This window comes from Vipera berus (assembly GCF_964194415.1).
Source record: "Vipera berus genome assembly, chromosome: 1".
Lineage (NCBI taxonomy): Eukaryota > Metazoa > Chordata > Lepidosauria > Squamata > Viperidae > Vipera > Vipera berus.
In genome coordinates this window covers 108,470,437-108,491,761 of record NC_138202.1, presented here as the reverse complement: position 1 = coordinate 108,491,761, position 21,325 = coordinate 108,470,437, and the positions used below count along the sequence as shown (strand labels likewise).

At 43.2% G+C, this 21,325-nt stretch overlaps 1 protein-coding gene across 1 annotated transcript in view; it reads right to left on the bottom strand.

Annotated features, from left to right (window-relative positions):
- The window catches only part of MOB2 (MOB kinase activator 2), a gene marked incomplete at its 5' end in the record, with an annotated part of 130,129 nt that extends 109,151 nt beyond the window's left edge, over window positions 1-20,978 (bottom strand). The window contains one exon of the mRNA XM_081315302.1: window positions 20,641-20,978. Coding sequence (XP_081171428.1) covers window positions 20,641-20,657 — 17 coding nt within the window. The remainder of the gene's footprint in view (window positions 1-20,640) is intronic.
- Window positions 20,979-21,325: the final 347 nt, after the last annotated feature.

Below are 21,325 nucleotides of genomic sequence, written 5' to 3'. Positions count from 1 at the left end.
AGGAAGCAATTTAGAAATTCTTTGGGTCGATCTATTTTTACACTGTGACAAGAGTACTTAATAATGTTGACGTGCATGAGCTGACCTTTAGTTTGCAGTAAATATCATCTCATCTAACACTGTTAATTTTTCCTGTATGTCACAGAGTAAGCCCTTAATACTGTTATCGTTTTTTATCTAGCATTCTGTAGATTTTTTCATTCAAATAGCTATATTTCTCAGAACAAAAAAATCCAGAGTTTAGCTAAAACAAAACAGACAATCTGTTATTTATGCAACCTCGTACAAGCCACAGAAGTATTCTGATGTCCATTTATACTTGGTGACATGGTAAAGTTTAAGTGTGCCCATTGTTTACAGGAATTTATACATGTAATGACTAACATAGTTACTGTGTCTGAATTTGGCTAGTATCTTGAAGGAATGAAGCGATATTGCCATCTAGAACACTGCGATTTGCTTTTCTTTTGCCTTACAATATACAAGGGGAGCGGGGGTGTCTATCATAAGCCTTTTGATTATGATTGCACTTTAAAAAGGAAATCCTAATCTGTTATTTCCTGCATTATCATGGTATCTCATTTAGAAAATACCTTTGTCTTAGAGTTCACATAGTTTAAAACTTGAAAACTTATAGCTACGACAGTGTTACATCAGTTTTCTTTCAGTTTTAGTAATTTCTACTTGTGAAGAGCACTTCCTGTTTGTGTCCTGTTTCAAACACTGCATTTTTCTGTCTTGGAGGAATATACAATGAAGTATTTACAAAAGAAGATCAAGTTCTCCCTCAGAACTAGGACCATATTCTAGAAGCATTCTTCATGTAGATGAAACTTTTAACTTTGTAATAGTTACAACTGTTGACCACAGAATAAATATTAAATAGCATAATAACCTGCCTCCTAGGTCATGGTGCTTCACCACTGCAGGTTTTTAAACAAAAATTGGACTATCATTTGTCTGGGATGGCCTGCGCATTCCTGCCCTGGGCAGTGTTTGAACTAGATTTCCACAAGATCCCTTCCATGTCTATGATTCTATGAAGATTCCCATAATGAATCAATTCAACTAACTATGTCACATTATACATAATGTGATTAGCTTTGGGTCAGAAAGCAAGTCTGAGACATGCTGTTTAGAAGATACCAACTGGTTAATCTAAAAAAAATTACATGACTTTTAGCTATTTTACTGAAAGTATCTGGTATAAAATCACATGTTTGGAGATAATGTGTAGATGCAAAGAACTGCAAAACAAGGGGAATGTTTAGCAACTATGGAGATTCTCAGTCATCCAGGTCATGGTTGTCACAGGCAGTAAGACATGTGCAGATCTGTACATTGAGGCAAAACAACCACTTCATAAACACATGGCACAACATAGGAGAACAAACCCATCAGGACAAGATTCAGCAGTCCATCTGCATTTAAAAGACAAAGGCCACTCTTTCGAAGACAGCAAAGTCCACATTTTGGACAGAGAGGACCGCTGGTTTGAAAGTGGGGTCAAAGAGGCCATCTGTGTCAAAACTGAACATCCCTCTCTCAACAGGGGGGAGGGATATGACATCATCTATGTCCAGTCTACAACACAGTCCTTTCAGCAGTTCCAGGAAAGCTCCACACCCATTTGCACTATTCAGGTGACCCTGAGGACACAGATAAACCTCCAAGTGGCCTCAATGAACTCTCTAAAAAGAATGCAAATAACCAGCAAGGAGTATAAATCCTTCCATTCCCCACCATCCAATCACAGCTGAAGAAACTTCTTGTATGAGAAGCAAAATGTCTTCAAAGAAAAACAAAGTCCAGTTACCTCTTGAAAAATCACCTTTGGGATAAAGAAAATGCTTGCTTTGAGAAGAACAATACATAATTCAATAAACAATAAACGTGATTTTAAAAATAATGTAACAGAAAGAGCTTTAAGAATTTCTTAAAAATAATGTGTGCAAATTAAGAATCTCATTAATATACTTCATCAGGCTACTATTTTCTTAATTTACATTGTATTAACTTATTATTTATTTTAACAAAACCACGCCATGATTAGTGGACCAGAGGAATGCTGTAGATATAATTTACTTCGACTTCAGTAAGGCATTTGATAAAGTAGATCACTTGATAAGATAGAAAAATGTGGGTTAGATAGCATCACCACCAGATGGATTCATGTTGACGTGCATGAGCTGACAGGCCGTACTCAGCGTGTGGTCCTCAATGGAACTGCATCTACATGGAAGGAAGTGTGTAGTGGGGTGCCCCAGGGCTCTGTTCTGGGCCCAGTGCTCTTCAACATCTTCATCAACGATTTGGATGAGGGGATACATGGGGAACTCATCAAATTTGCAGATGACACCAAGCTGGCAGGAATAGCCAATACTCCAGAAGATAGGCTTAAAATACAGGAGGATCTGGACAGACTCGAACACTGGGCGCTATCTAACAAAATGAAATTCAATGGTGAAAAAAGTAAGGTTCTACATTTAGGCAGGAAAAATCAAATGCACAGGTATAGTATAGGTGGTACCTTGCTCAATAGTAGTAACTGTGAGAGGGATCTCGGATTCCTAGTAGACAATCACTTCAATATGAGCCAGCAGTGTGCTGCAACTGCCAAAAAAGCCAACACAATGCTAGGCTGCATTAACAGAGGGATAAAATCAACATCACGTGAAGTGTTAATACCACTTTACAATGCCTTGGTAAGGCCACACCTGGAATACTGCATCCAGTTTTGGTTGCACAATGTAAAAAAGATGTTGAGACTCTAGAAAGAGTAGTTTAAAATATCTATTTTTAAAAAATGAAGAATAACATAGCATTATCTTAACCTATATTGAAAAGCTAAGTGTATTCAGACGTGGCTATTAATTGGAATATGAGGCTTTTAACATCTCATTAAATGGTGACAATCACTTCTGTACTGTCATAATGAAAATATTATCAACATGTTCATGGAATCACCAGTTGTTCAACTTAACTTCTGAGTTATCCAATTTTATCTAACATTACCTAACATGGATCTAACAATCAATATATTATTAGAAAAAAGTTTAAGTTTAAGTTTAAGTTTTATTTAATTTGTATACCGCCCTTCTCCTTGGTAGGGACTCAGGGCGGTTCACAGGGCATATATAAAAAGACAATACAAAAATTAAAAAAGATTAAACCCATGCCCAATTAAAACAGTAATACAAATCTAAAACAACAAATTAAAACCCATAATCCCCCGTCAGGCCAGACCAGCCATTTCAAATAGGTGGGTCTTCAGGCCACGACGGAAAGTTCGGAGGTCTGATGCCGTCCGGAGCTCTACCGGCAGTTGGTTCCATAATGCCGGAGCGCCCACAGAGAAGGCCCTCCCCCTGGGGGCCACCAGTCGGCATTCCTTGACTGGCGGCACCCTGAGGAGGCCCTCTCTGTGGGAACGCACAGGGCGGAGGGGAGTTGACGCCGGCAGCAGGTGGTCCCTGAGGTATCCCGGACCCATGCCATGTAGGGACTTAAAGATCGTAACCAAAACCTTGAACCTCACCCGAAAGACAACTGGTAACCAATGCAGCTCGCGGAGCAAAGGTGTAACATGGGAGTACCGGGAAACTCCCAAGACAACTCTCGTGGCCGCATTCTGTACCAGTTGGAGCCTCCGAGTGGTCTTCAAGGGAAGCCCCATGTAGAGAGCATTACAGTAGTCAAGGCGAGAGGTCACGAGCGCATGAGTGACCGTACACAGGGCATCCCGGTTCAGATAGGGCCGCAACTGGCGCACCAGGCGAACCTGGGCGAAAGCCCCCCTAGTCACGGCCACTATATGATCTTCCAAGGTAAGCCGTGAATCTAGGAGGACTCCCAAGTTGTGAGCCCTATCCACGGGGGGTAAGAACTCACCCCCCATAGAAAGAGATGGAACATTTTGAATGTCCCGGGATGCCGGAATGTACAGCCACTCAGTCTTGTCAGGGTTGAGTTGAAGTCTGTTCCTCCCCATCCAGACCCGAACCGCCTCCAGGCAATGGGACATCACAGCGAGGGCATCACTGGGGTGGTTTGGGGTCGAAAAGAAAAGTTGGGTATCATCAGCATATTGATGATACCCAACTCCAAAACCACGAATGATCTCACCCAGCGGTTTCATGTAGATGTTGAACAGGAGAGGCGAGAGAACCGACCCCTGAGGAACTCCACAAACGAGAGACCTAGGGGCCGATCTCTGCCCCCCTGCCAACACCGACTGCGAGCGTCCCAGGAGATAGGAGGAGAACCACTGAAGAACTGTGCCTCCCACTCCCAATCCCCTGAGACACCGCAGCAGGATACCATGGTCGATGGTATCGAAAGCCGCCGAGAGGTCTAATAGGACTAGGACAGAGGAATATCCCCTATCCCGAGCCCTCCAGAGATCATTCACCAGAGCGACCAATGCCGTCTCCGTGCTGTACCCGGGCCTGAAACCCGATTGGTAGGGGTCCAGATAATCCGCTTCATCCAGGACCAGAGGGAGCTGATGCGCCACCACACTCTCGACAACCTTCGCAAGAAAGCGAAGGTTGGAGACTGGACGAAAGTTGTTCAAAACAGCTGGGTCCAAGGCAGGCTTCTTGAGGAGAGGTCTCACCACCGCCTCCTTCAAGACGGTGGGGAAATAACCCTCACTCAAAGAAGCAGATATAACCGCCTGGAGCCAGCCTCGTGTCCTCTCTCTAGCTGCATAAACCAGCCAGGAAGGGCACGGGTCCAACAAACATGTGGAGGAGCTCAGCCTCCCCATAATCCTGTCCACTTCATCAGGGGTCACAGAATCAAACTCTTCCCAGGTAACATTGACAAGACCGCCCGTGTCCTGATCGCCTGACTCTGCCCAGCTGGAGTCCAAACCGGTCCGAATCCGAGCGATTTTATCCGACAGATGTTGGCTAAATTCCTCGGCACGACCCTGCAAGGGATCCTCCCTCACCTCCTGATTAAGAAGTGAGCGAGTCACCCTAAACAAGGCGGCCGGGCGATTATCTGCGGACGCGATGAGGGTGGAGAAGTAATTGCACCTCGCCACCCTCATCGCTGCGAGATAAGACCTAATGTAGGTTCTTAACCGCAACCGGTCGGGTTCGGATCGGCTAGACCTCCAGCAGCTCTCTAGGCCCCGTTTCCGACGCTTCATCTCCCGGAGCTCCGCGGAAAACCATGGAGCTCGCTGGGATCTGCGCCGGGTCAGGGGCCGCAAGGGTACAACCCGGTCAAGTGCCTCAGTGGCTGCCCTTTCCCAGGCTTCCACTAAGGCATCCGCCGAGCTGTGAGCAGTGGAGGCAGGTGGGGACCCCAGCGCCGCTTGGAATCTATCAGGATCCATTAAGCGTCTGGGGCGGTACCATCTAATTGGCTCCGTGCCCCCACGGCGGGGGGTGGCAAAACGGAAGACCAGCCGCAGGAGATGATGATCGGTCCATGACAGGGGCATAATAAATGGAGAGCCCCCACCTAGATCATCCAACCACCGTCTAGATAAAAAAATCAGGTCAAGGGTGTGGCCTCCCTCATGAGTTGGCTCTGAAATTACTTGCGTCAGGTCCATGGCCGCCATGGAAGCCATGAACTCCCGAGCTAGCTCCGATGAACCTCCCAGGGATGGTAGATTGAAGTCTCCCAAAACTACAAGTTTGGGAAACTCAACCACCAAGCCCGAGAGGATATCGAGCAGCTCGGGCAGGGCTGCCGCTGTGTGACTGGGCGAAATGTACACCAGCAGCAAGCCCAACTGCGCCCCAGGACCAAATCTCATAAAGAGAGACTCACACCCGACTATCTGAGAAACGGTGGCCTCCCGCGGGCATAAGGTCTCCCTAATGGTAACCGCCACTCCCCCACCCCTACCATGAGCTCGTGGCCGGTGTAGCACCCGGAAGCCTGGTGGGCAGAGGTCAACCAAAGGGACCCCACCCTCTGGGCCCAACCAAGTCTCCATGATGCAAGCCAGGTCCGCATGCTCACCCTCAACTAAATCCCTAACGAGGGGAGCTTTATTAACCACGGACCTGGCATTCAGGTACACCAGCCGGAGCTCAGGAGGCTGCACATCCTCGCTCCCGGGATCTCGGGGGAGAAGCAGAGGGTCGGAGCGCCTCACCGCTTGCAAATAGCGGGGACGGCCCTCCCGGTAGCGATACGGCCCCCTGTCTATCCGCCTGCTGCCATTCCCCGTCGTGGGAATTGATAATCCCACGACCCGCTCATGAGCCCCGGCGACAACGCCACCCCGTTCTCCCCCCGTGCTATCAGACCCAAGGCTGGTCTGAACCATGGTAGATCGGCCACCCCCCATAGCCAAACAACCGGTATCTCCCACCCTGCTCCCTAGCCCTATAAAAAATTTAGATAAAAAAATAATCAGAGGCTTTCTAGATTTACATGAACAGCCCCTGCCCCTGCCCAGCCATCTCTCAGAGACCAAAAACTCGGGCCCGTCATCAAGGTTATCAACGTTTAAGGAGGCAGGTCGCACCCAGGAGAGGGGGGCATCCCTGAGGGCGTACAAACGCGTGCTCGTATATTGCCGCATAAGTATAAAAAGTCCAAACAGTCCAGGATAGGCATCCCTGAGTTGTCCATGGGAGGATTGAACATGACAGAAGTCTGGATCCCCACCCAACTTCACTGCCACTCAGTTGGGTGGCCCCCAAGAGAGGCCGCAGCCCGTTCTCTCACAACGGGTAGAGACTCCGTTCCTGGGGGTGGACCAGGTATCCTCTGGGTAGGCAAACCCCATAGAGCTCCCACCTCTATGAGGTTGCAAATGGAGAAGTCCAGCCACTCTCCCACCGTGGCCGATACCCAGGTATGTCGAAAGTCCAAAGGGAGAGGGGAGAGGATAGGCAGGCAGATGGTAAAAAGTGTGTCCAAGGCAAGGAGGGTAGGCAGGCCAGAATAAAAATAGTCTAAATCACCGGCGTCACTGCAAGAGCAGTCCAAAGATGATACACAATGCAGGAGCCCCATGTCGTCCTTGCTCCGGTAAGATAACTCCCGGTCGTCCTCTTCGCCACCCAAGCGGTCCGAAGACACCGTCGCCATAAGAGGCGGCCTGAAGCAAGGGTATAGGTCAACCATCGTCGCCAAGGTAAGTAATAATAGTCGCCCTCTCCACCGCCAAAACGGCCCGAGGGCGACACCACCACCAAAGCGGGCCAAGGCGGCTTGGGGCCACATGGAAGTCCCGCCGCCGGTGAAAAGATCAAAAGCCCAAAGGCACCAGAGTCAGCAGCCGGCCCCCGCAGACGGGGCAACAGTCTCAGGAACGCCGGTACAGACAAAAATGGCCCTAAAGCCAGCTGGTGAGTTCCCGAGCGTCCGGAGCATATCGTCGTCACCGTCGCCGCCAAACCCGGGCCGCCGCCGCCATCGCCATCACCGCCGAGCGCGGCCCAAAAAATCGTCGCGCAGGCTGCTACCCGCGCCAAGGCCGACGCCCACGCCGCCGCCGCCATCATCACCGCCGCCGACCGGACAGCCCAACGGGCCTCACGGGCACACTCCTCACCGACGGGCGTCCTCCTCATCAGCCCGAGCCGGCCCGAGAACAACCAAAGTGGCCCGGACGGCCCGAAAGCAGCAGGGAGCGCCACGCCAGCCATGAGCAGCCCGAACGCTCCGGAGAGAGTGAGAAACGGCGGGAGGAAGCAGCCGGTAGGTAGCAGGGCCAGCAGCCAGCAGCCGGTCGCTCAAACAGCACAGATCCAAAAAGACCGCTGCTGGCTTCATCAGCCTCCGCGTTGCCGCATTGCCCCTCGGCAAACCCCAATCCCATCTCAGCAAGCCGTAAAGGCTTGTGAGGGGCTCCCAGGGGACGCCTATCAGCTGGAGCTCGCGGAGCTCAGCCGAGCGCGTCCTCCATCTTGGGCATGCGTCGTGTGGTAGAAGTGATCTAACAATTCAATATACCAATTGATAAAGCACAAAATAGAACAAATATAAATGTGAGAGGAAGGAAGAGAGCAAATCCAAGTTTTATTTGTACAAAGTCATGCTACATTCAGGAAAGACATTGTTGGAGGAGAGCCATCTTAGTCTAAGAGTCTAAAAAAAAAATACTGCCAGAGTCCATTAGATTCAAGAATGACACAAATAATAACACAGGATAACAATTTTTCTTCCAAAAGTTTGGCTCCCTGAACAATTTTTTGGTGATTATGATAGACCCCTTCAAACTGAACGCAAATACAATTTCAGAATGACTGTATCACATAAGAACTTTGAGAAATATGCATGACAATTTTAATGACATGCTGCGTGAGTTTAACAGAGCTAAAAGTGTTTTGTTGCTGATTTTCATTTGTATTTAAGAATCCAATGCACCTCACGACTACAGTGTCAAATAAGAGTCAGCCAGCATTGATTGATTGCAGTTGCCCTGATTCTGTTTATCCATTGTGGCAATGTCCTGGTGAAGCCTTTCACCATATTCATCACTGAAAACACCTAGATTTGAAAGAATTAAGCCAAAGTATGAATGCAAAAAAAAAGGAATCTTCAGTGACATGCTGCACTTTATGGTCTTTTATACTGTAAGATATTTGTCAACCAGCTGAATGTAGTTTGATGCTCTCTAATTGCTAAGAAAATTCTCAATGACATTCTTGAATGCTTTCCAGGTGATTTTCTATGGCCCCACTAACAGATCTTGGAATTGTTCACCGTTGATGACGTATCTGATCTGTGGACCAACTAAAATGCCTTCCTTAAACTTGGCATCAGTTATCTTCGGAAAGATCTGTCTCAAATAATAAAAACCTTTACCTTCCTTGTTCATCGCTTCCACAAAAATTTTCATCAGTCCGGGTTTTATGTGAAGCAGGGGCAAAAATATCTCTGTTGGGTCAACGAGAGGTTCCTGTGCCATGCTTTTCTGTCTGGAACCAAATTATTTTGGAGTGGACATTTCTTTTTAATGTAATGTGACACTCTTGCACAGCTGTCCTATTCGCATATGAAACAACAGTACTTGGCATATCTGAGCTGCATTCCAGGCAGCAGAGCCACTACTTTTAGATCTCCAGAGTTATTCCAGTTGTACTTGGTTACTGGATGTGCTTCAACAACAGTTCCTTCATAGGTTTCCTTCATGCATACAGACAGCCAACAGAAACTGAAGGGTTTATGCTGCCATTGTGTAAAAATAGAAGATTTCCATAAAATAGTTTAGTTATAGTTTATTTGATTTATATACCGCCCTTCTCCTTGGTGGGACTCAGGGCGGTTCACAGGGTACCCTGAAAATGGTACCCTGAATATTAAATTACAAGATATTTGTATGATTAGTAGCCAAAAATCTGTAAGACACACCCAAAAGTCTTCAGGAAACAAAATTTTTGTTGCCCAATGTAATTATTATACCTAGAATATGAATTAGATCTCTAGTATTGTTTTGTTCAATATTTTAAGTGCATTGAATCTGAAAACCTCCTTGCTTATAATGAAATCTAAAGGACATTAATATGAAATCTCTAGTGACTATGACATCACAATACACAACACTTTGTGTTAAAAATATACAGAATGAAGTGTACACATCCTATACATGCTGTTCCACATACATTTTTTGACGGCCACAATAGGTTTATCTCCATTGTATCCAGAAAGTCTCATATCGATTATTTTACCAAAGACAAAAAACATACACCAATAAGTGCACATATACAAAATACATTTTAAACTAACCCAAGTGGGTAAATCAGAAGAAGATAGCCTACAATTTGTAAAGGTAGTCCTCGACTTACAACTGTTCACTTAACAATGGTTCAAATTAATAACATCTTTCATAAAAACTAGTTATAATATAAATGAGAATTTATGTCCATCATCCCGCCCTCACAGTTACATGACTGAAATTCTGGTGCTTGGCAAATGTCTTGCATTTACAATTAGTTTGCAGCGTGGTGCAGTCACATGATCACAATTTCCTATGATTTTCTGTTACTTTCTGTCACAAAAAACTTACCATGAAAATTACAGTCCAAATTTTGGTTATAAGTCAAGTACTACCAATGATTTCCTGCAATTTATGACCACATTGCTGAAAGTCAGCAGAAGAATTAACATTTAACCTTCCAGTTAAACTTGGCACAATGTTTGTTTCTACTAATATTAACCTTTACCAACTATATGAACACTTCTACACACAGCAGAGAAAATGCACATCTGGGAAAAATATTCTACGTGCGGAAGAGGCCTTCATCCTGCAGTGGATAGACAATGGCTAAAAGGGTGATGATGAAAAAACAATATGGAGGCTGTAATATTGCATATATTGTTTTTTTTCCTAACAATATAGTTGAATATAAATGTGTAGTATTTTTTACTATTCTGGAACACAGTCAAATTCTTTAGTTAACTGGCACACCTGAATACTCTCACATCCAATGCAGCCATAAAACCAGATGGAGCAACTCTAAAAGAACAAAACAGTGTAGGTAAAAATTCTCTCACTTTCCTGCCTCACCAATCTATATGTTCTCATGTCACTGCCCCACCTACTGGAATCAGTTACTACAAGAATACCACAAAACATAGCCCATAGCTATAGAAAGGTTACCTCTTCTAAAATAAATTCACAGTATTCTTTGTCAGGAAGCTGTTAAAAAACAAGTTCTTTTGGAGGGCCTTTTCTTGATTCTATACCTGATGCCAACTCACTTTTTGTTTCCTGTGTTATTCTTTTATCTTTTTGTTCCCTTATGTGGAGGCTGATGTTATTGTTACCCTTGTTATGATTGTTCTTGACTGGCTTTAACTTCACCAAGGAGGCTTTAACTTTTGTTTATACAGCCTATAAGCCATTAAGAATCATCTGATTAAAGCAAGGTAGAAGTATAATCTAGCAATCAATCAATAACCCCATGCAGTTTCAGAATGTACCCATCTGAAATAATGGACCGGAAATTGTACCAATCAAAGAAAAAATGTCAATAGATTAACAAGGAAGTTTTCAACCAACCCCAAACTATAAACGTGTTTTTAAAGAAGTGTTTTACAGTCATTCAAATTGTGAAAAATCCGAGATATGAGAATCAAAGAGAATGCGAAGGAAGATTGATCATGGACTGAAGAGACAAACCATACTGGAAACAGCTGCCCTACCATGAGAGAAACAGGCAATATCTCTTACAGACAACCAGTTCTTCTGAGCCAAGGAATCTTCCACATGAGCTATAGCCTGCTTCTTTATAAGGGCCTATTCATGAACAAGGCTAGGGAGCAGGAAATGGTATCAATCAAAAGCTATGTATGAAGAGCAAAGAAAGGAACTATGTAGTTCCAGAAGAATAAACAAGAATTATGAAAGGCATTATAATGGCTTTCCCACTGCTTATAGCTAAAGGACTAAGACTTGACTTATTTCTGTCCCTCGCAAAGAAAATCTGTAAGTACTCTAGATCAAGGGTGTCAAACTGCTGGTCTGCGGATCAGTTGCATCATACAGAGGCCGCGCCCAATTCAGCTCCGGCAATACAAAACAAGTCTCAATACATCGCGACATGGCATGTGACGCGGCAAGTTTGACACCCGTGCTCTAGATGGTTCAACAAGATGCTAGCAAAAATCTAGCTGGTTTTAAGATTTTCAGCAGAAATAAGTAAGTGTAGAAGATCTGGTGTCATCAAGGAGGAAAGTTTAAATACTGTGAAGTATTTAAGAGTAAGAGTGTTTGTAGGTGCATTTAGCAATTACAGTATAATTTACAATTCCATCATTTCTCCCTATAGCCCATAAACATCTTCCTCTTTATCTACCTATATACACATGTGTATGTATATATAGTTATTGGACCGCAGTAGTAGATTATGATCCACAACCTTCAATGAGGGGGTCTTCATCCTGCAGTAGATTGATTTGGGATGATCAATGTCATTAAGCATATTACTTTGAGGACAAGCTAGTGACCCAGAAAAACAAAACCCACAATTCCATGAGAGGTAAACAAGAAAGGGTTGCTATATTCCACATGCTAAAAGCTTCCTCATTAGAGGTAATGACTGGCTCTTTGCATAACGCACACTGCAACTTACAAAATGGAAATTTATGTGGTGAGTTCTACTCTTATTTTTATTGCCTGAACTTGTTTCTATTACTTGAAAATTATGTGAAATATAACTAAAGAAATTCATTTCAAGACATAGGATTACATGTTGCTTCCCTGCTCTTGCTGGAAATTGATGCCCAGAAGCATATTTAGAACTAGAAAAAATGCTAAAGATAAATGACTATCTTAGAACAAAGTGGTGTAAAGAAGCAGCAGCTGTAAATTATTCACAGTCTGATGAACAATTCAAGAAATATCAGACTGTTCAAGAACAGACAGAACAGTGCTATAAAATTCAATATAAGCGTGAATGGAAAACCTGTTTTAGGACTCCAAGTCATCTCTCTGTTTATCTTAAAAAACGTTTTTTTTTAAAGGAAAAAATGAAGAACTTAATTAAATATGAATGAAACAAATCAAATTTCATTAGTTAACTATGCACTATTTTTAAATGATGGCATTCATACATATAGTACAAGCTAAGTGTTCAATTCCATTAAAGCAGTTTTTACTGACAAAGCTGGTGAAGGATTGTCTATTCTCCATTTAGATCCTAAAACCCTTTAAAAATGTACTTGAGAATCCATTAAGTTGTAGGATGAAAAAGGAAGTCTGCACCTCCTGCAAGCAATTTCACCCCAACTATAGCAGAGCATAGCATAACTGAAGTACAGCAATGATAATAGCAATACTGCAAGACAATATGGCAATGGATTTTAATATTTGCATTACGAATTGTAACATACTAGTTGTTCAATTTGCATACGATCCCAAGATTTACTTTTCTTTTTTTGAAATGAATGTCTGATTAAAATCAAAAGCAAAAAAGAATCCAGAACATCCTTTAATATCAACTGTTGGTTAATTTGCTACTGTCAAAGAGATATCAACTTATATTAAAACAATTTATTTGTGATATACAGTTCTTCAAAAAAATTCTTAGACTAACTGAACATGCTACAGATTAATAATATACTCAGGTCAGACAAAAAGTATTTTGTAGTTAATTAGTATATGAAAATTTGCTGTCATTAAGGTATGTTAAAGGTTCCAGATGAAAGAAATTAATGAACAGAGTTTATCAATAACTAGTAGCCTTGGTAACTAAACAGTGTCTAAAAATATGCCTCTTAAACCTAGCTGCTATTTTTGTGCTTTGTGTGAAGGTTTCTTAAACTATGTTGCTAATAACTGCTAAAAAAGGATGCTAGATAAACATTCACAGAATGGCAATGTTAATCTAGAAATGGGCCTATTTCCTAACAACTGCCTTTGGGACTGTCTAAATGAACTAATATAATCCAAATGTTATGGTTGTACTGTTTGTTGTTGGAAAGGATACTACTGGCAGATCAATTCTTCCTTTCCATTAAGTCACTACCTCAGGCACCCCCAAATCTGTCCCAGAGGACTGATAACCCAAGCTCTTAGGCTAATTGTATTTAAAATATCTCAAAAATGAGACTTGCTTCTGTTACACTGCAGCAGTTCCTATAATGGTATAATCATACATTTGTCATATTCAGAAGCACAGGTTTATTTAGCAGTTGTGTTCTTTTACAATTGTTTCCTGGTAGGCATATTTATGACTACCGTATACAATTAAAACAGCAACAAACTAGCTACCTTTCAGAGAAATCTTTTTTTTTTTGCAAAAAATACAAAAAACTTTCAAAAAATTGTATCAAAATGAAGGGAAGAACAGATACACTTCTGGATATTAATTAAAGCTGCAAATTATATTTTCTATGCACAGTGTTGTTGTTGTTGTTGTTGTTGTTGTTAGCTGCGAAGTCGTGTCCGACCCATCGCGACCCTATGGACAACATTCCTCCAGGCCTTTCTGTCCTCTACCATCTTCTGGAGTCCATTTAAGCTCACGCCTACTGCTTCAGTGACTCCATCCAGCCACCTCATTCTCTGTCGTCCCCTTCTTTTATTGCCCTCGATCTTTCCCAGCATTAGGCTTTTCTCCAGTGAGTCCTTCCTTCTCATTAGGTGGCCAAAGTATTTGAGTTTTAGCTTCAGGATCTGGCCTTCTAAAGAGCAGTCAGGATTGATCTCCTCTAGGACTGACCGGTTTGATCGCCTTGCAGTCCAAGGGACTCGCAGGAGTCTTCTCCAGCACCATAGTTCAAAGGCCTCAATTCTTTGGCGCTCAGCCTTTCTTATGGTCCAACTTTCACTGCCATACATTGCAACTGGGAAGACCATAGCCTTGACTATACGCACTTTTGTTGACAGGGTGATGTCTCTGCTTTTTAGTGTGCTGTCTAGATTTGTCATGGCTTTCCTCCCCAGGAGCAAGCGTCTTTTAATTTCTTGGCTACAGTCCCCATCTGCAGTGATCTTGGAGCCCAGGAAAATAAAATCTGTCACTACCTCCATTTCTTCCCCATCTATTTGCCAGGAATTGAGAGGGCCAGATGCCATGATCTTGGTTTTCTTAATGTTAAGTTTCAACCCAAGTTTTGCACTCTCCTTCTTCACCCGCAACAAGAGGCTCTTTAGTTCTTCTTCACTTTCTGCCATTAGAGTGGTATCATCTGCGTATCTTAGGTTGTTGATATTTCTTCCGGCAATCTTAATTCCAACTTTTGATTCATCTAGCCCTGCCTTTCTCATGATGTGCTCTGCATATAAGTTAAATAGGCAGGGCGACAGTATACAGCCTTGCCGGACTCCTTTCCCAATTTTGAACCAATCAGTGGTTCCGTGTCCAGTTCTCACTGTTGCTTCTTGGCCCGCATATAGGTTTCTCAAGAGACAAATAAGATGCTCTGGTACTCCCATCTCTTTAAGAACTTGCCACAGTTTGTTATGATCCACACAATCAAAGGCTTTAGCATAGTCAATGAAGCAGAAGTAGATGTTTTTCTGGAACTCCCTAGCTTTCTCCATGATCCAGCGTATGTTGGCAATTTGATCTCTAGTTCCTCTGCCTCTTCGAAATCCTGCCTGTACTTCTGGTAGTTCTCGATCCACATACTGCTGAAGTCTAGCTTGTAGGATTTTAAGCATGACTTTACTAGCATGAGAAATGAGTGCAATGGTGCGATAGTTTGAACATTCTTTGGCACTGCCTTTCTTTGGAATTGGAATGTAAACTGATCTTTTCCAATCCTGTGGCCACTGTTGAGTTTTCCAAATTTGCTGGCAAATTGAGTGTAGCACTTTTACTGCACTGTCTTTTAAGATTTTGAATAGCTCAGCTGGAATACTGTCACCTCCACTAGCTTTGTTGTTGCTCAGCTTTTCTAAGGCCCACTTCACTTCACATTCTAGGATGTCTGGCTCGAGGTCAGTGACCACCTCATTGTGATTATCAGGGACATTAAGCTCATTCTTGTATAGTTCTTCTGTGTAATTTTGCCACCTCTTCTTAATCTCTTCTGCCTCTGTTAGGTCCCTGCCATTTTGGTCCTTTATCATGCCCATTTTTGCATTAAACGTTCCCTTCATCTCTCCAATTTTCTTGAAAAGATCTCTGGTCCTCCCTATTCTATTGTTTTCTTCTATTTCTTTGCACTGTTCATTTTAGAAGGCATTCTTATCTCTTCTAGCTATTCTCTGGAATTCTGCATTCAATTGGGCATATCTATGTTTTTCTCCCTTGCCTTTCGCTTCTCTCCTTTCCTTAGCTATTTGCAAAGCTTCCTCAGACAGCCATTTTGCTTTCTTGCATTTCTTTTTCTTTGGGATGGTTTTGGTTGCTACCTGTTGTACAATGTCGCGAACCTCTGTCCATAGTTCTTCAGGCACTCTGTCTATCAGATCTAATTCCTTAAATCTATTTGTCACCTCTACTGTATATTCAACAGGGATATGATTTAATTCATACCTGAGTGGCCTAGTGCTTTTCCCTACTTTCTTCAGTTTAAGCTTAAACTGTGCAAGGAGAAGCTCATGGTCTGAGCCACAGTCAGCTCCTGGTCTTGTTTTTACCGACTGTATAGAGCTTCTCCATCTTTGGCTGCAGAGCATATAGTCAATCTGATTTCTGTGATGACCGTCTGGTGATGTCCATGTGTAGAGCCGTCTCTTGGGTTGTTGGAAAAGAGTGTTTGCTATGACCATCGTATTCTCTTGACAAAATTCTATCAGCCTGTGCCCTGCTTCATTTTGTACTCCAAGGCCAAACTTGCCTGTTATTCCGGTTATCTTTTGGCTTCCTACTTTAGCATTCCAATCCCCCATGATGATAAAGACATCATTTTTTGGTGTTAGTTCTATAAGGTGCTGTAGGGCTTCATAGAACCGGTCAATTTCATCCTCTTCAGCACTGGTGGTTGGGGCATAGACTTGGACTACTGTGATATTGAATGGTTTGCCTTGGATTCGAACTGAGATCATTCTGTCATTTTGAGGATTGTATCCCAGTATTGATTTTCCTACTCTTTTATTGACTATGAAGGCTACTCCATTTCTTCTGAGGGATTCTTGCCCGCAGTAGTATACCTGGTGGTCATCTGAATTAAATTCACCCATTCCTGTCCATTTTAGTTCGCTGATACCTAAGATGTCGATGTTCAGTCTTGTCATCTCTTGTTTGACCACGTCCAGCTTTCCTTGATTCATGGATCTTACATTCCAGGTTCCTATGGAGAAAAAATCTTTACAGCATCGGACTTTCCTTTCACCACCAGACACATCCACAGCTGAGCGTCCTTTCGGCTTTGGCCCAGTCGCTTCATTCTTTCTGGCGCTACTAGTACTAGCCCTCTGCTCTTCCCCAGTAGCATATTGGACGCCTTCCGACCTGAGGGGCTCATCTTCCAGCGTCATATCGTTTTGCCTTTTGGTACTGTCCATAGGGTTTTCATGGCAAAGATACTGGAGTGGGTTGCCATTTCCTTCTCCAGTGGATCACGTTTTGTCAGAACTCTCAGCTATGACCTGTCCGTCTTGGGTGGCCCTGCACGGCATAGCTCATAGCTTCATTGAATTACGCAAGCCCCTTCGCCACGACAAGGCAGTAATCCATGAAGGGGATGCACAGTAGCCACGTTAAAAGTTCCTATGGTTTAAAAGGCGAGATTTACTGCACAGTGTACTACAGTTGTTGCAATTGGATTTGCCCATATAGTCAATCATCTCAATATGGAACTGTTCAGCAGCAATGTATAGGATATTTATCTTGTATAATTAGAAGAAATCCTGATTGTCATATTATGATACTTTCAATAGCTCATATCCTCAAAGGACCTTATGGGAGCTATGGCTTAGTTATTATTATATTATTCATTAATTAATTATTTCTTTTTAAGAGGTATATATAATTGAAGCAAAATATTTCTGAATAATGCAAAATACACCGGCTATATGTCATTAAGCTTTGGTTTTCTCCTTCTTAGATTTTATGTAGAGTACACCCTAATTATTAAGAGATTGGAAGCACTATCACAAATGTTTGAAAACTTCCTCTCATTCTCTCCTATGCACATTCCATTCCTATTACTATTTTAAATTTTATGCTTACTGCTAAAGAAGAAAGGCACAAAAAGTTCAAGTCAAGAGAAGGAAGGAGATATTTTTAATTATACTTATAAAGTCTAAAAGCATTAAATCTGAAAATTAGATATCTGGGTTCCAGAGTTTCAACACAAATTCAAAAGGCATAGAGTTCCTAGAAGGACTTAGGACAGGGGTGTCAAACTACCGGTCCATGGGCCGGACGCGTCATCCAGAAGCCACAGCCACCCCATTGCCGGCAATGGCAAAACTGTCCCAATACGTTTGACATGTCTGACTTAGATCAACTTGGAATACTGAAAACCCAAAATAAGAAACAAGTATTCCTGGTTATAAATTTAATCTATTCTTGTTAAAAAGGTAAAAGGTAAAGGTTCCCCTGCACATGCGTGCTAGTCGTTTCCGACTCTACGGGCCGGTGCTCATCTCCCTTTCAAAGCCGAAGAGCCAGCACTTGTCCGAGGACGTCTCCGTGGTCATGTGGCCGGCATGACTAGACGCCAAAGGCACACGGAACGCTGTTACCTTCCCACCGTAGTGGTCCCTATTTTTCTACTTGCATTTTTACATGCTTTCGAACTGCTAGGTTGGCAGAAGCTGGAATGAGTAACAGGCGCTCACTCTGTTATGTGGCACTCGGGATTCGACCTGCCAAACTGCCGACCTTCCGATCGACAAGCTTAATACTATCATAGCATTATGAAATAAAAATATAAAACATTCCAATATATTATATTATATTTAGGATTGACAGAAAGAAGTACTAAGTCAGCTATAAGATAAATGCTTCTGAAAGTTAACACCAATATGTTCCAGTGAAAATGCATCCTACAAGATATTAACATACAACAGCATTACAGGAAAATCAGAAATTTCACAAGTTTCCTCTCTCTTGAAAAAGATAACTAAATTTAACATTGCAGAAAGGATTTGTTCCCGTAACTTGTTTCCTTTAAGAAATCATATGTTGTTTAAAAAGTATATATAACTTCTATTCTTCTCCTTCAAAACCAAAACAACCCAAGCAGAAATCATAGTAAGCAGAAATAAGATAAGCAATAGAAGTAAATATTAAAATGTATCATGTACTATCAGCAAAAATCAAATACTCTTGAGTTACGAGAGAAATACATTTAAACAGGCTTCAAGATCACAAAATGCTCATGCATCTAAGGAGACAATAGTTTTAACAACATAAGGATAAATTTGACTAATTGAGTACAACTAGAAAATATTGGTGCTGCCAGCCTTTCAATACCATAGTATCCAATCAGTTTCTGTTAAATATATGTGCATCAACTCAACTGATCAACAGCCAATTTCCCATATAACAGGATAGTACTTTTTTCAACTTACTATAACATGCAAGAATGCTTTTTTCCTAGTTAAACCTAGAATTGCAGAAATCTTGTAATTTTTTCAAGCCATGATGAATAGCACAGAATCAAACTGCTGAATAAATCTAAAGACCTTTTGAAGAACATCTTACCTACAGTAGTATATGCATTTGGAAACACTAATATTTATAAATCATAGAAATCAAGAATGTACATACAATTACTGTAAACAGAGGCACTTAGTCAAGCCAGCATACCATCACCAGAGAAGATCAACTCTAAAGTAATAGGATGTTACTGTCTACTTTTTGTCTTCTGTGTAATTAGACTATTACAATCCCAATACACTGAGCTTTTCTTTTCATTGGGCAATGTTTGGTTTTAACCTGTCAAGGTCTTCCTCTTCAACCTTTCAACATACAACAAACATTTTAACATACAAACACATTTAAACTGGTATAAAGTGCAACAGAAAAGACAGAAACCTAAATTTGACAGAAATGAGACTGATATTCTCTAAATCCAAATTATTACAATATCAATAGGTTGAGGCAATACGTGTATATTAAAATTCCTTCTAATAACCCAATTTTAACAAGAATATTCTGGACAGCTGACAGGTTGAAATATATTACTCCATTAATTTTTTAAAAAAGGTTTCCTTTTCTACTCTTTCCATGTGATTATATCTATTTCTTAAAAACTGTTGTTATTACAGCACATTTCAGTCTCAACTAGGTATTACTACTTGTTTTGGACTCCTTGTTCTCCAGCAACACAGGATCCCAAACAACTGTTGTAACGCTCTGTAGTTTTAATTTAGAAAATGGTAGGTTAATGATACCTGATCAAATGTCTTTTTCACTGCTCAGAAAACTTCAAATACACTAGCCACTGCTGGAAGCCATTTATTACTCAGATTAAAGTAAGCACTGTGCATTTCACTCACACCACACCCTTTTGTGTCTTTTGCCAATCTTCTCACCGCTGGCAATTCCCTCCTAGAAATTGGCTGCCAGGTCATGGTCAAAGTGTCTTATGATAACCACACTTGTGCTACCTCCCCGCCCCCAACACACACACACACACACACACACACACGTTCCCCAGGAATAGAGCACGTCCCCTGCTTGTATTTCTTTACAAATTCAAAAGGCTTAACTGCTATGTAAAGGATGCACCCCAAAGAGAAAGAATCCCCAAACTCAGAAGTTCATCCAAGTCAGGGGTCTTCAAACTTGGCCCTTTTATGACTTGTGGACTTCAACTCCCAGAATTCCTCAGCCAGCAAAGCTGGCTGAGGAATTCTGGGAGTTGAAGTCCACAAGTCATAAAAGGGCCAAGTTTGAAGACCCCTGATCCAAGTGAACAATTGTTAACCCCGGTTAAAAAAAAAAAACTTTCACTGTTGTTTCTGGACTTTCAATTCCGTGCAACTACATTCGCGTAACAAAATTTCATCCCCTTCCCATTGTTCAAGCCACCGCGATTTCAAACGGAGAGGTGAGACGGGAGAAAGAGTTAAAGCAGGCGAAGGGGAAAGAAGGCTTCTGCCACACACACGACTCGAAAGAACAACTTTCAACTTTCTGCGCGCCTAACTGACCCGGCGTCTTCCCCAACACCCAAGTCCACGGCAGGAAGAGGAGAGGGCGAACAGGGGCATCCCTGGAGGAGGAGGAGGAGGAGGAGGAGGAGGAAGAGGAGAACCGGGAGCAGAATCACCTCTGCCCTAAAAAGCCACTCGGCGCTACTCACCCCATGAGCCAGTCCATGACGCCGCCTCCTGCAAGGCGCCGCTGCGGTGCTGGGCCGGCCGGGCGAGCGAGCGAGCGAGCGAGCAGGCGGCGGGTCCGGCTACGTCCTTGCCTGCCTGCCTGCCTGCCTGCCTGAGGAACTCGCTTCACCGTCCGCAATGGCCTCGGAGGTGACTCATGGGTGCCGGTCCCAACGCGGACCTTGTCCCGCCTGACTCCCGCTCTCCTCCTCCTCCTCCTCCTCCGCGTCGCCGCTGCCGCCGTCCGAAACTGCCGTTATTTTATTTTATTTTATTTTTTTCCTCCCCTCCGGGCGGCTCCGCTGGGTTCCCGCCCCTAAAGGCAGAGCCCGCCGGGTCTCCTCAGCCAACCAGCCGAAGTAAGCGAGCGACACACACACCCTCGGCTCTCGGGCTGGCCGGAAGTAAACACACAGCCTTTCCTCCAACATTTTCCCCTCCCCGCCCTCTCCCACGCCCGGCTACGGCAACGCGGAAGGGACAAGCGCGCCTGAGGAAAGATGGGAAATGGAGTCCGGTCCGAGCCTCTTTAAGGCGCGAAGGGCGAGATCGGCTGCTGGAAGAAGAGAAAGCGGGGGGGGGGGGGGCAGCCGCTGAGTTGTGCGAGAGTTTGCGGTTTTTTGTTTTTTTTCCCCCTCGGCGGACGCGATTTAGAGCAAGTTGCAG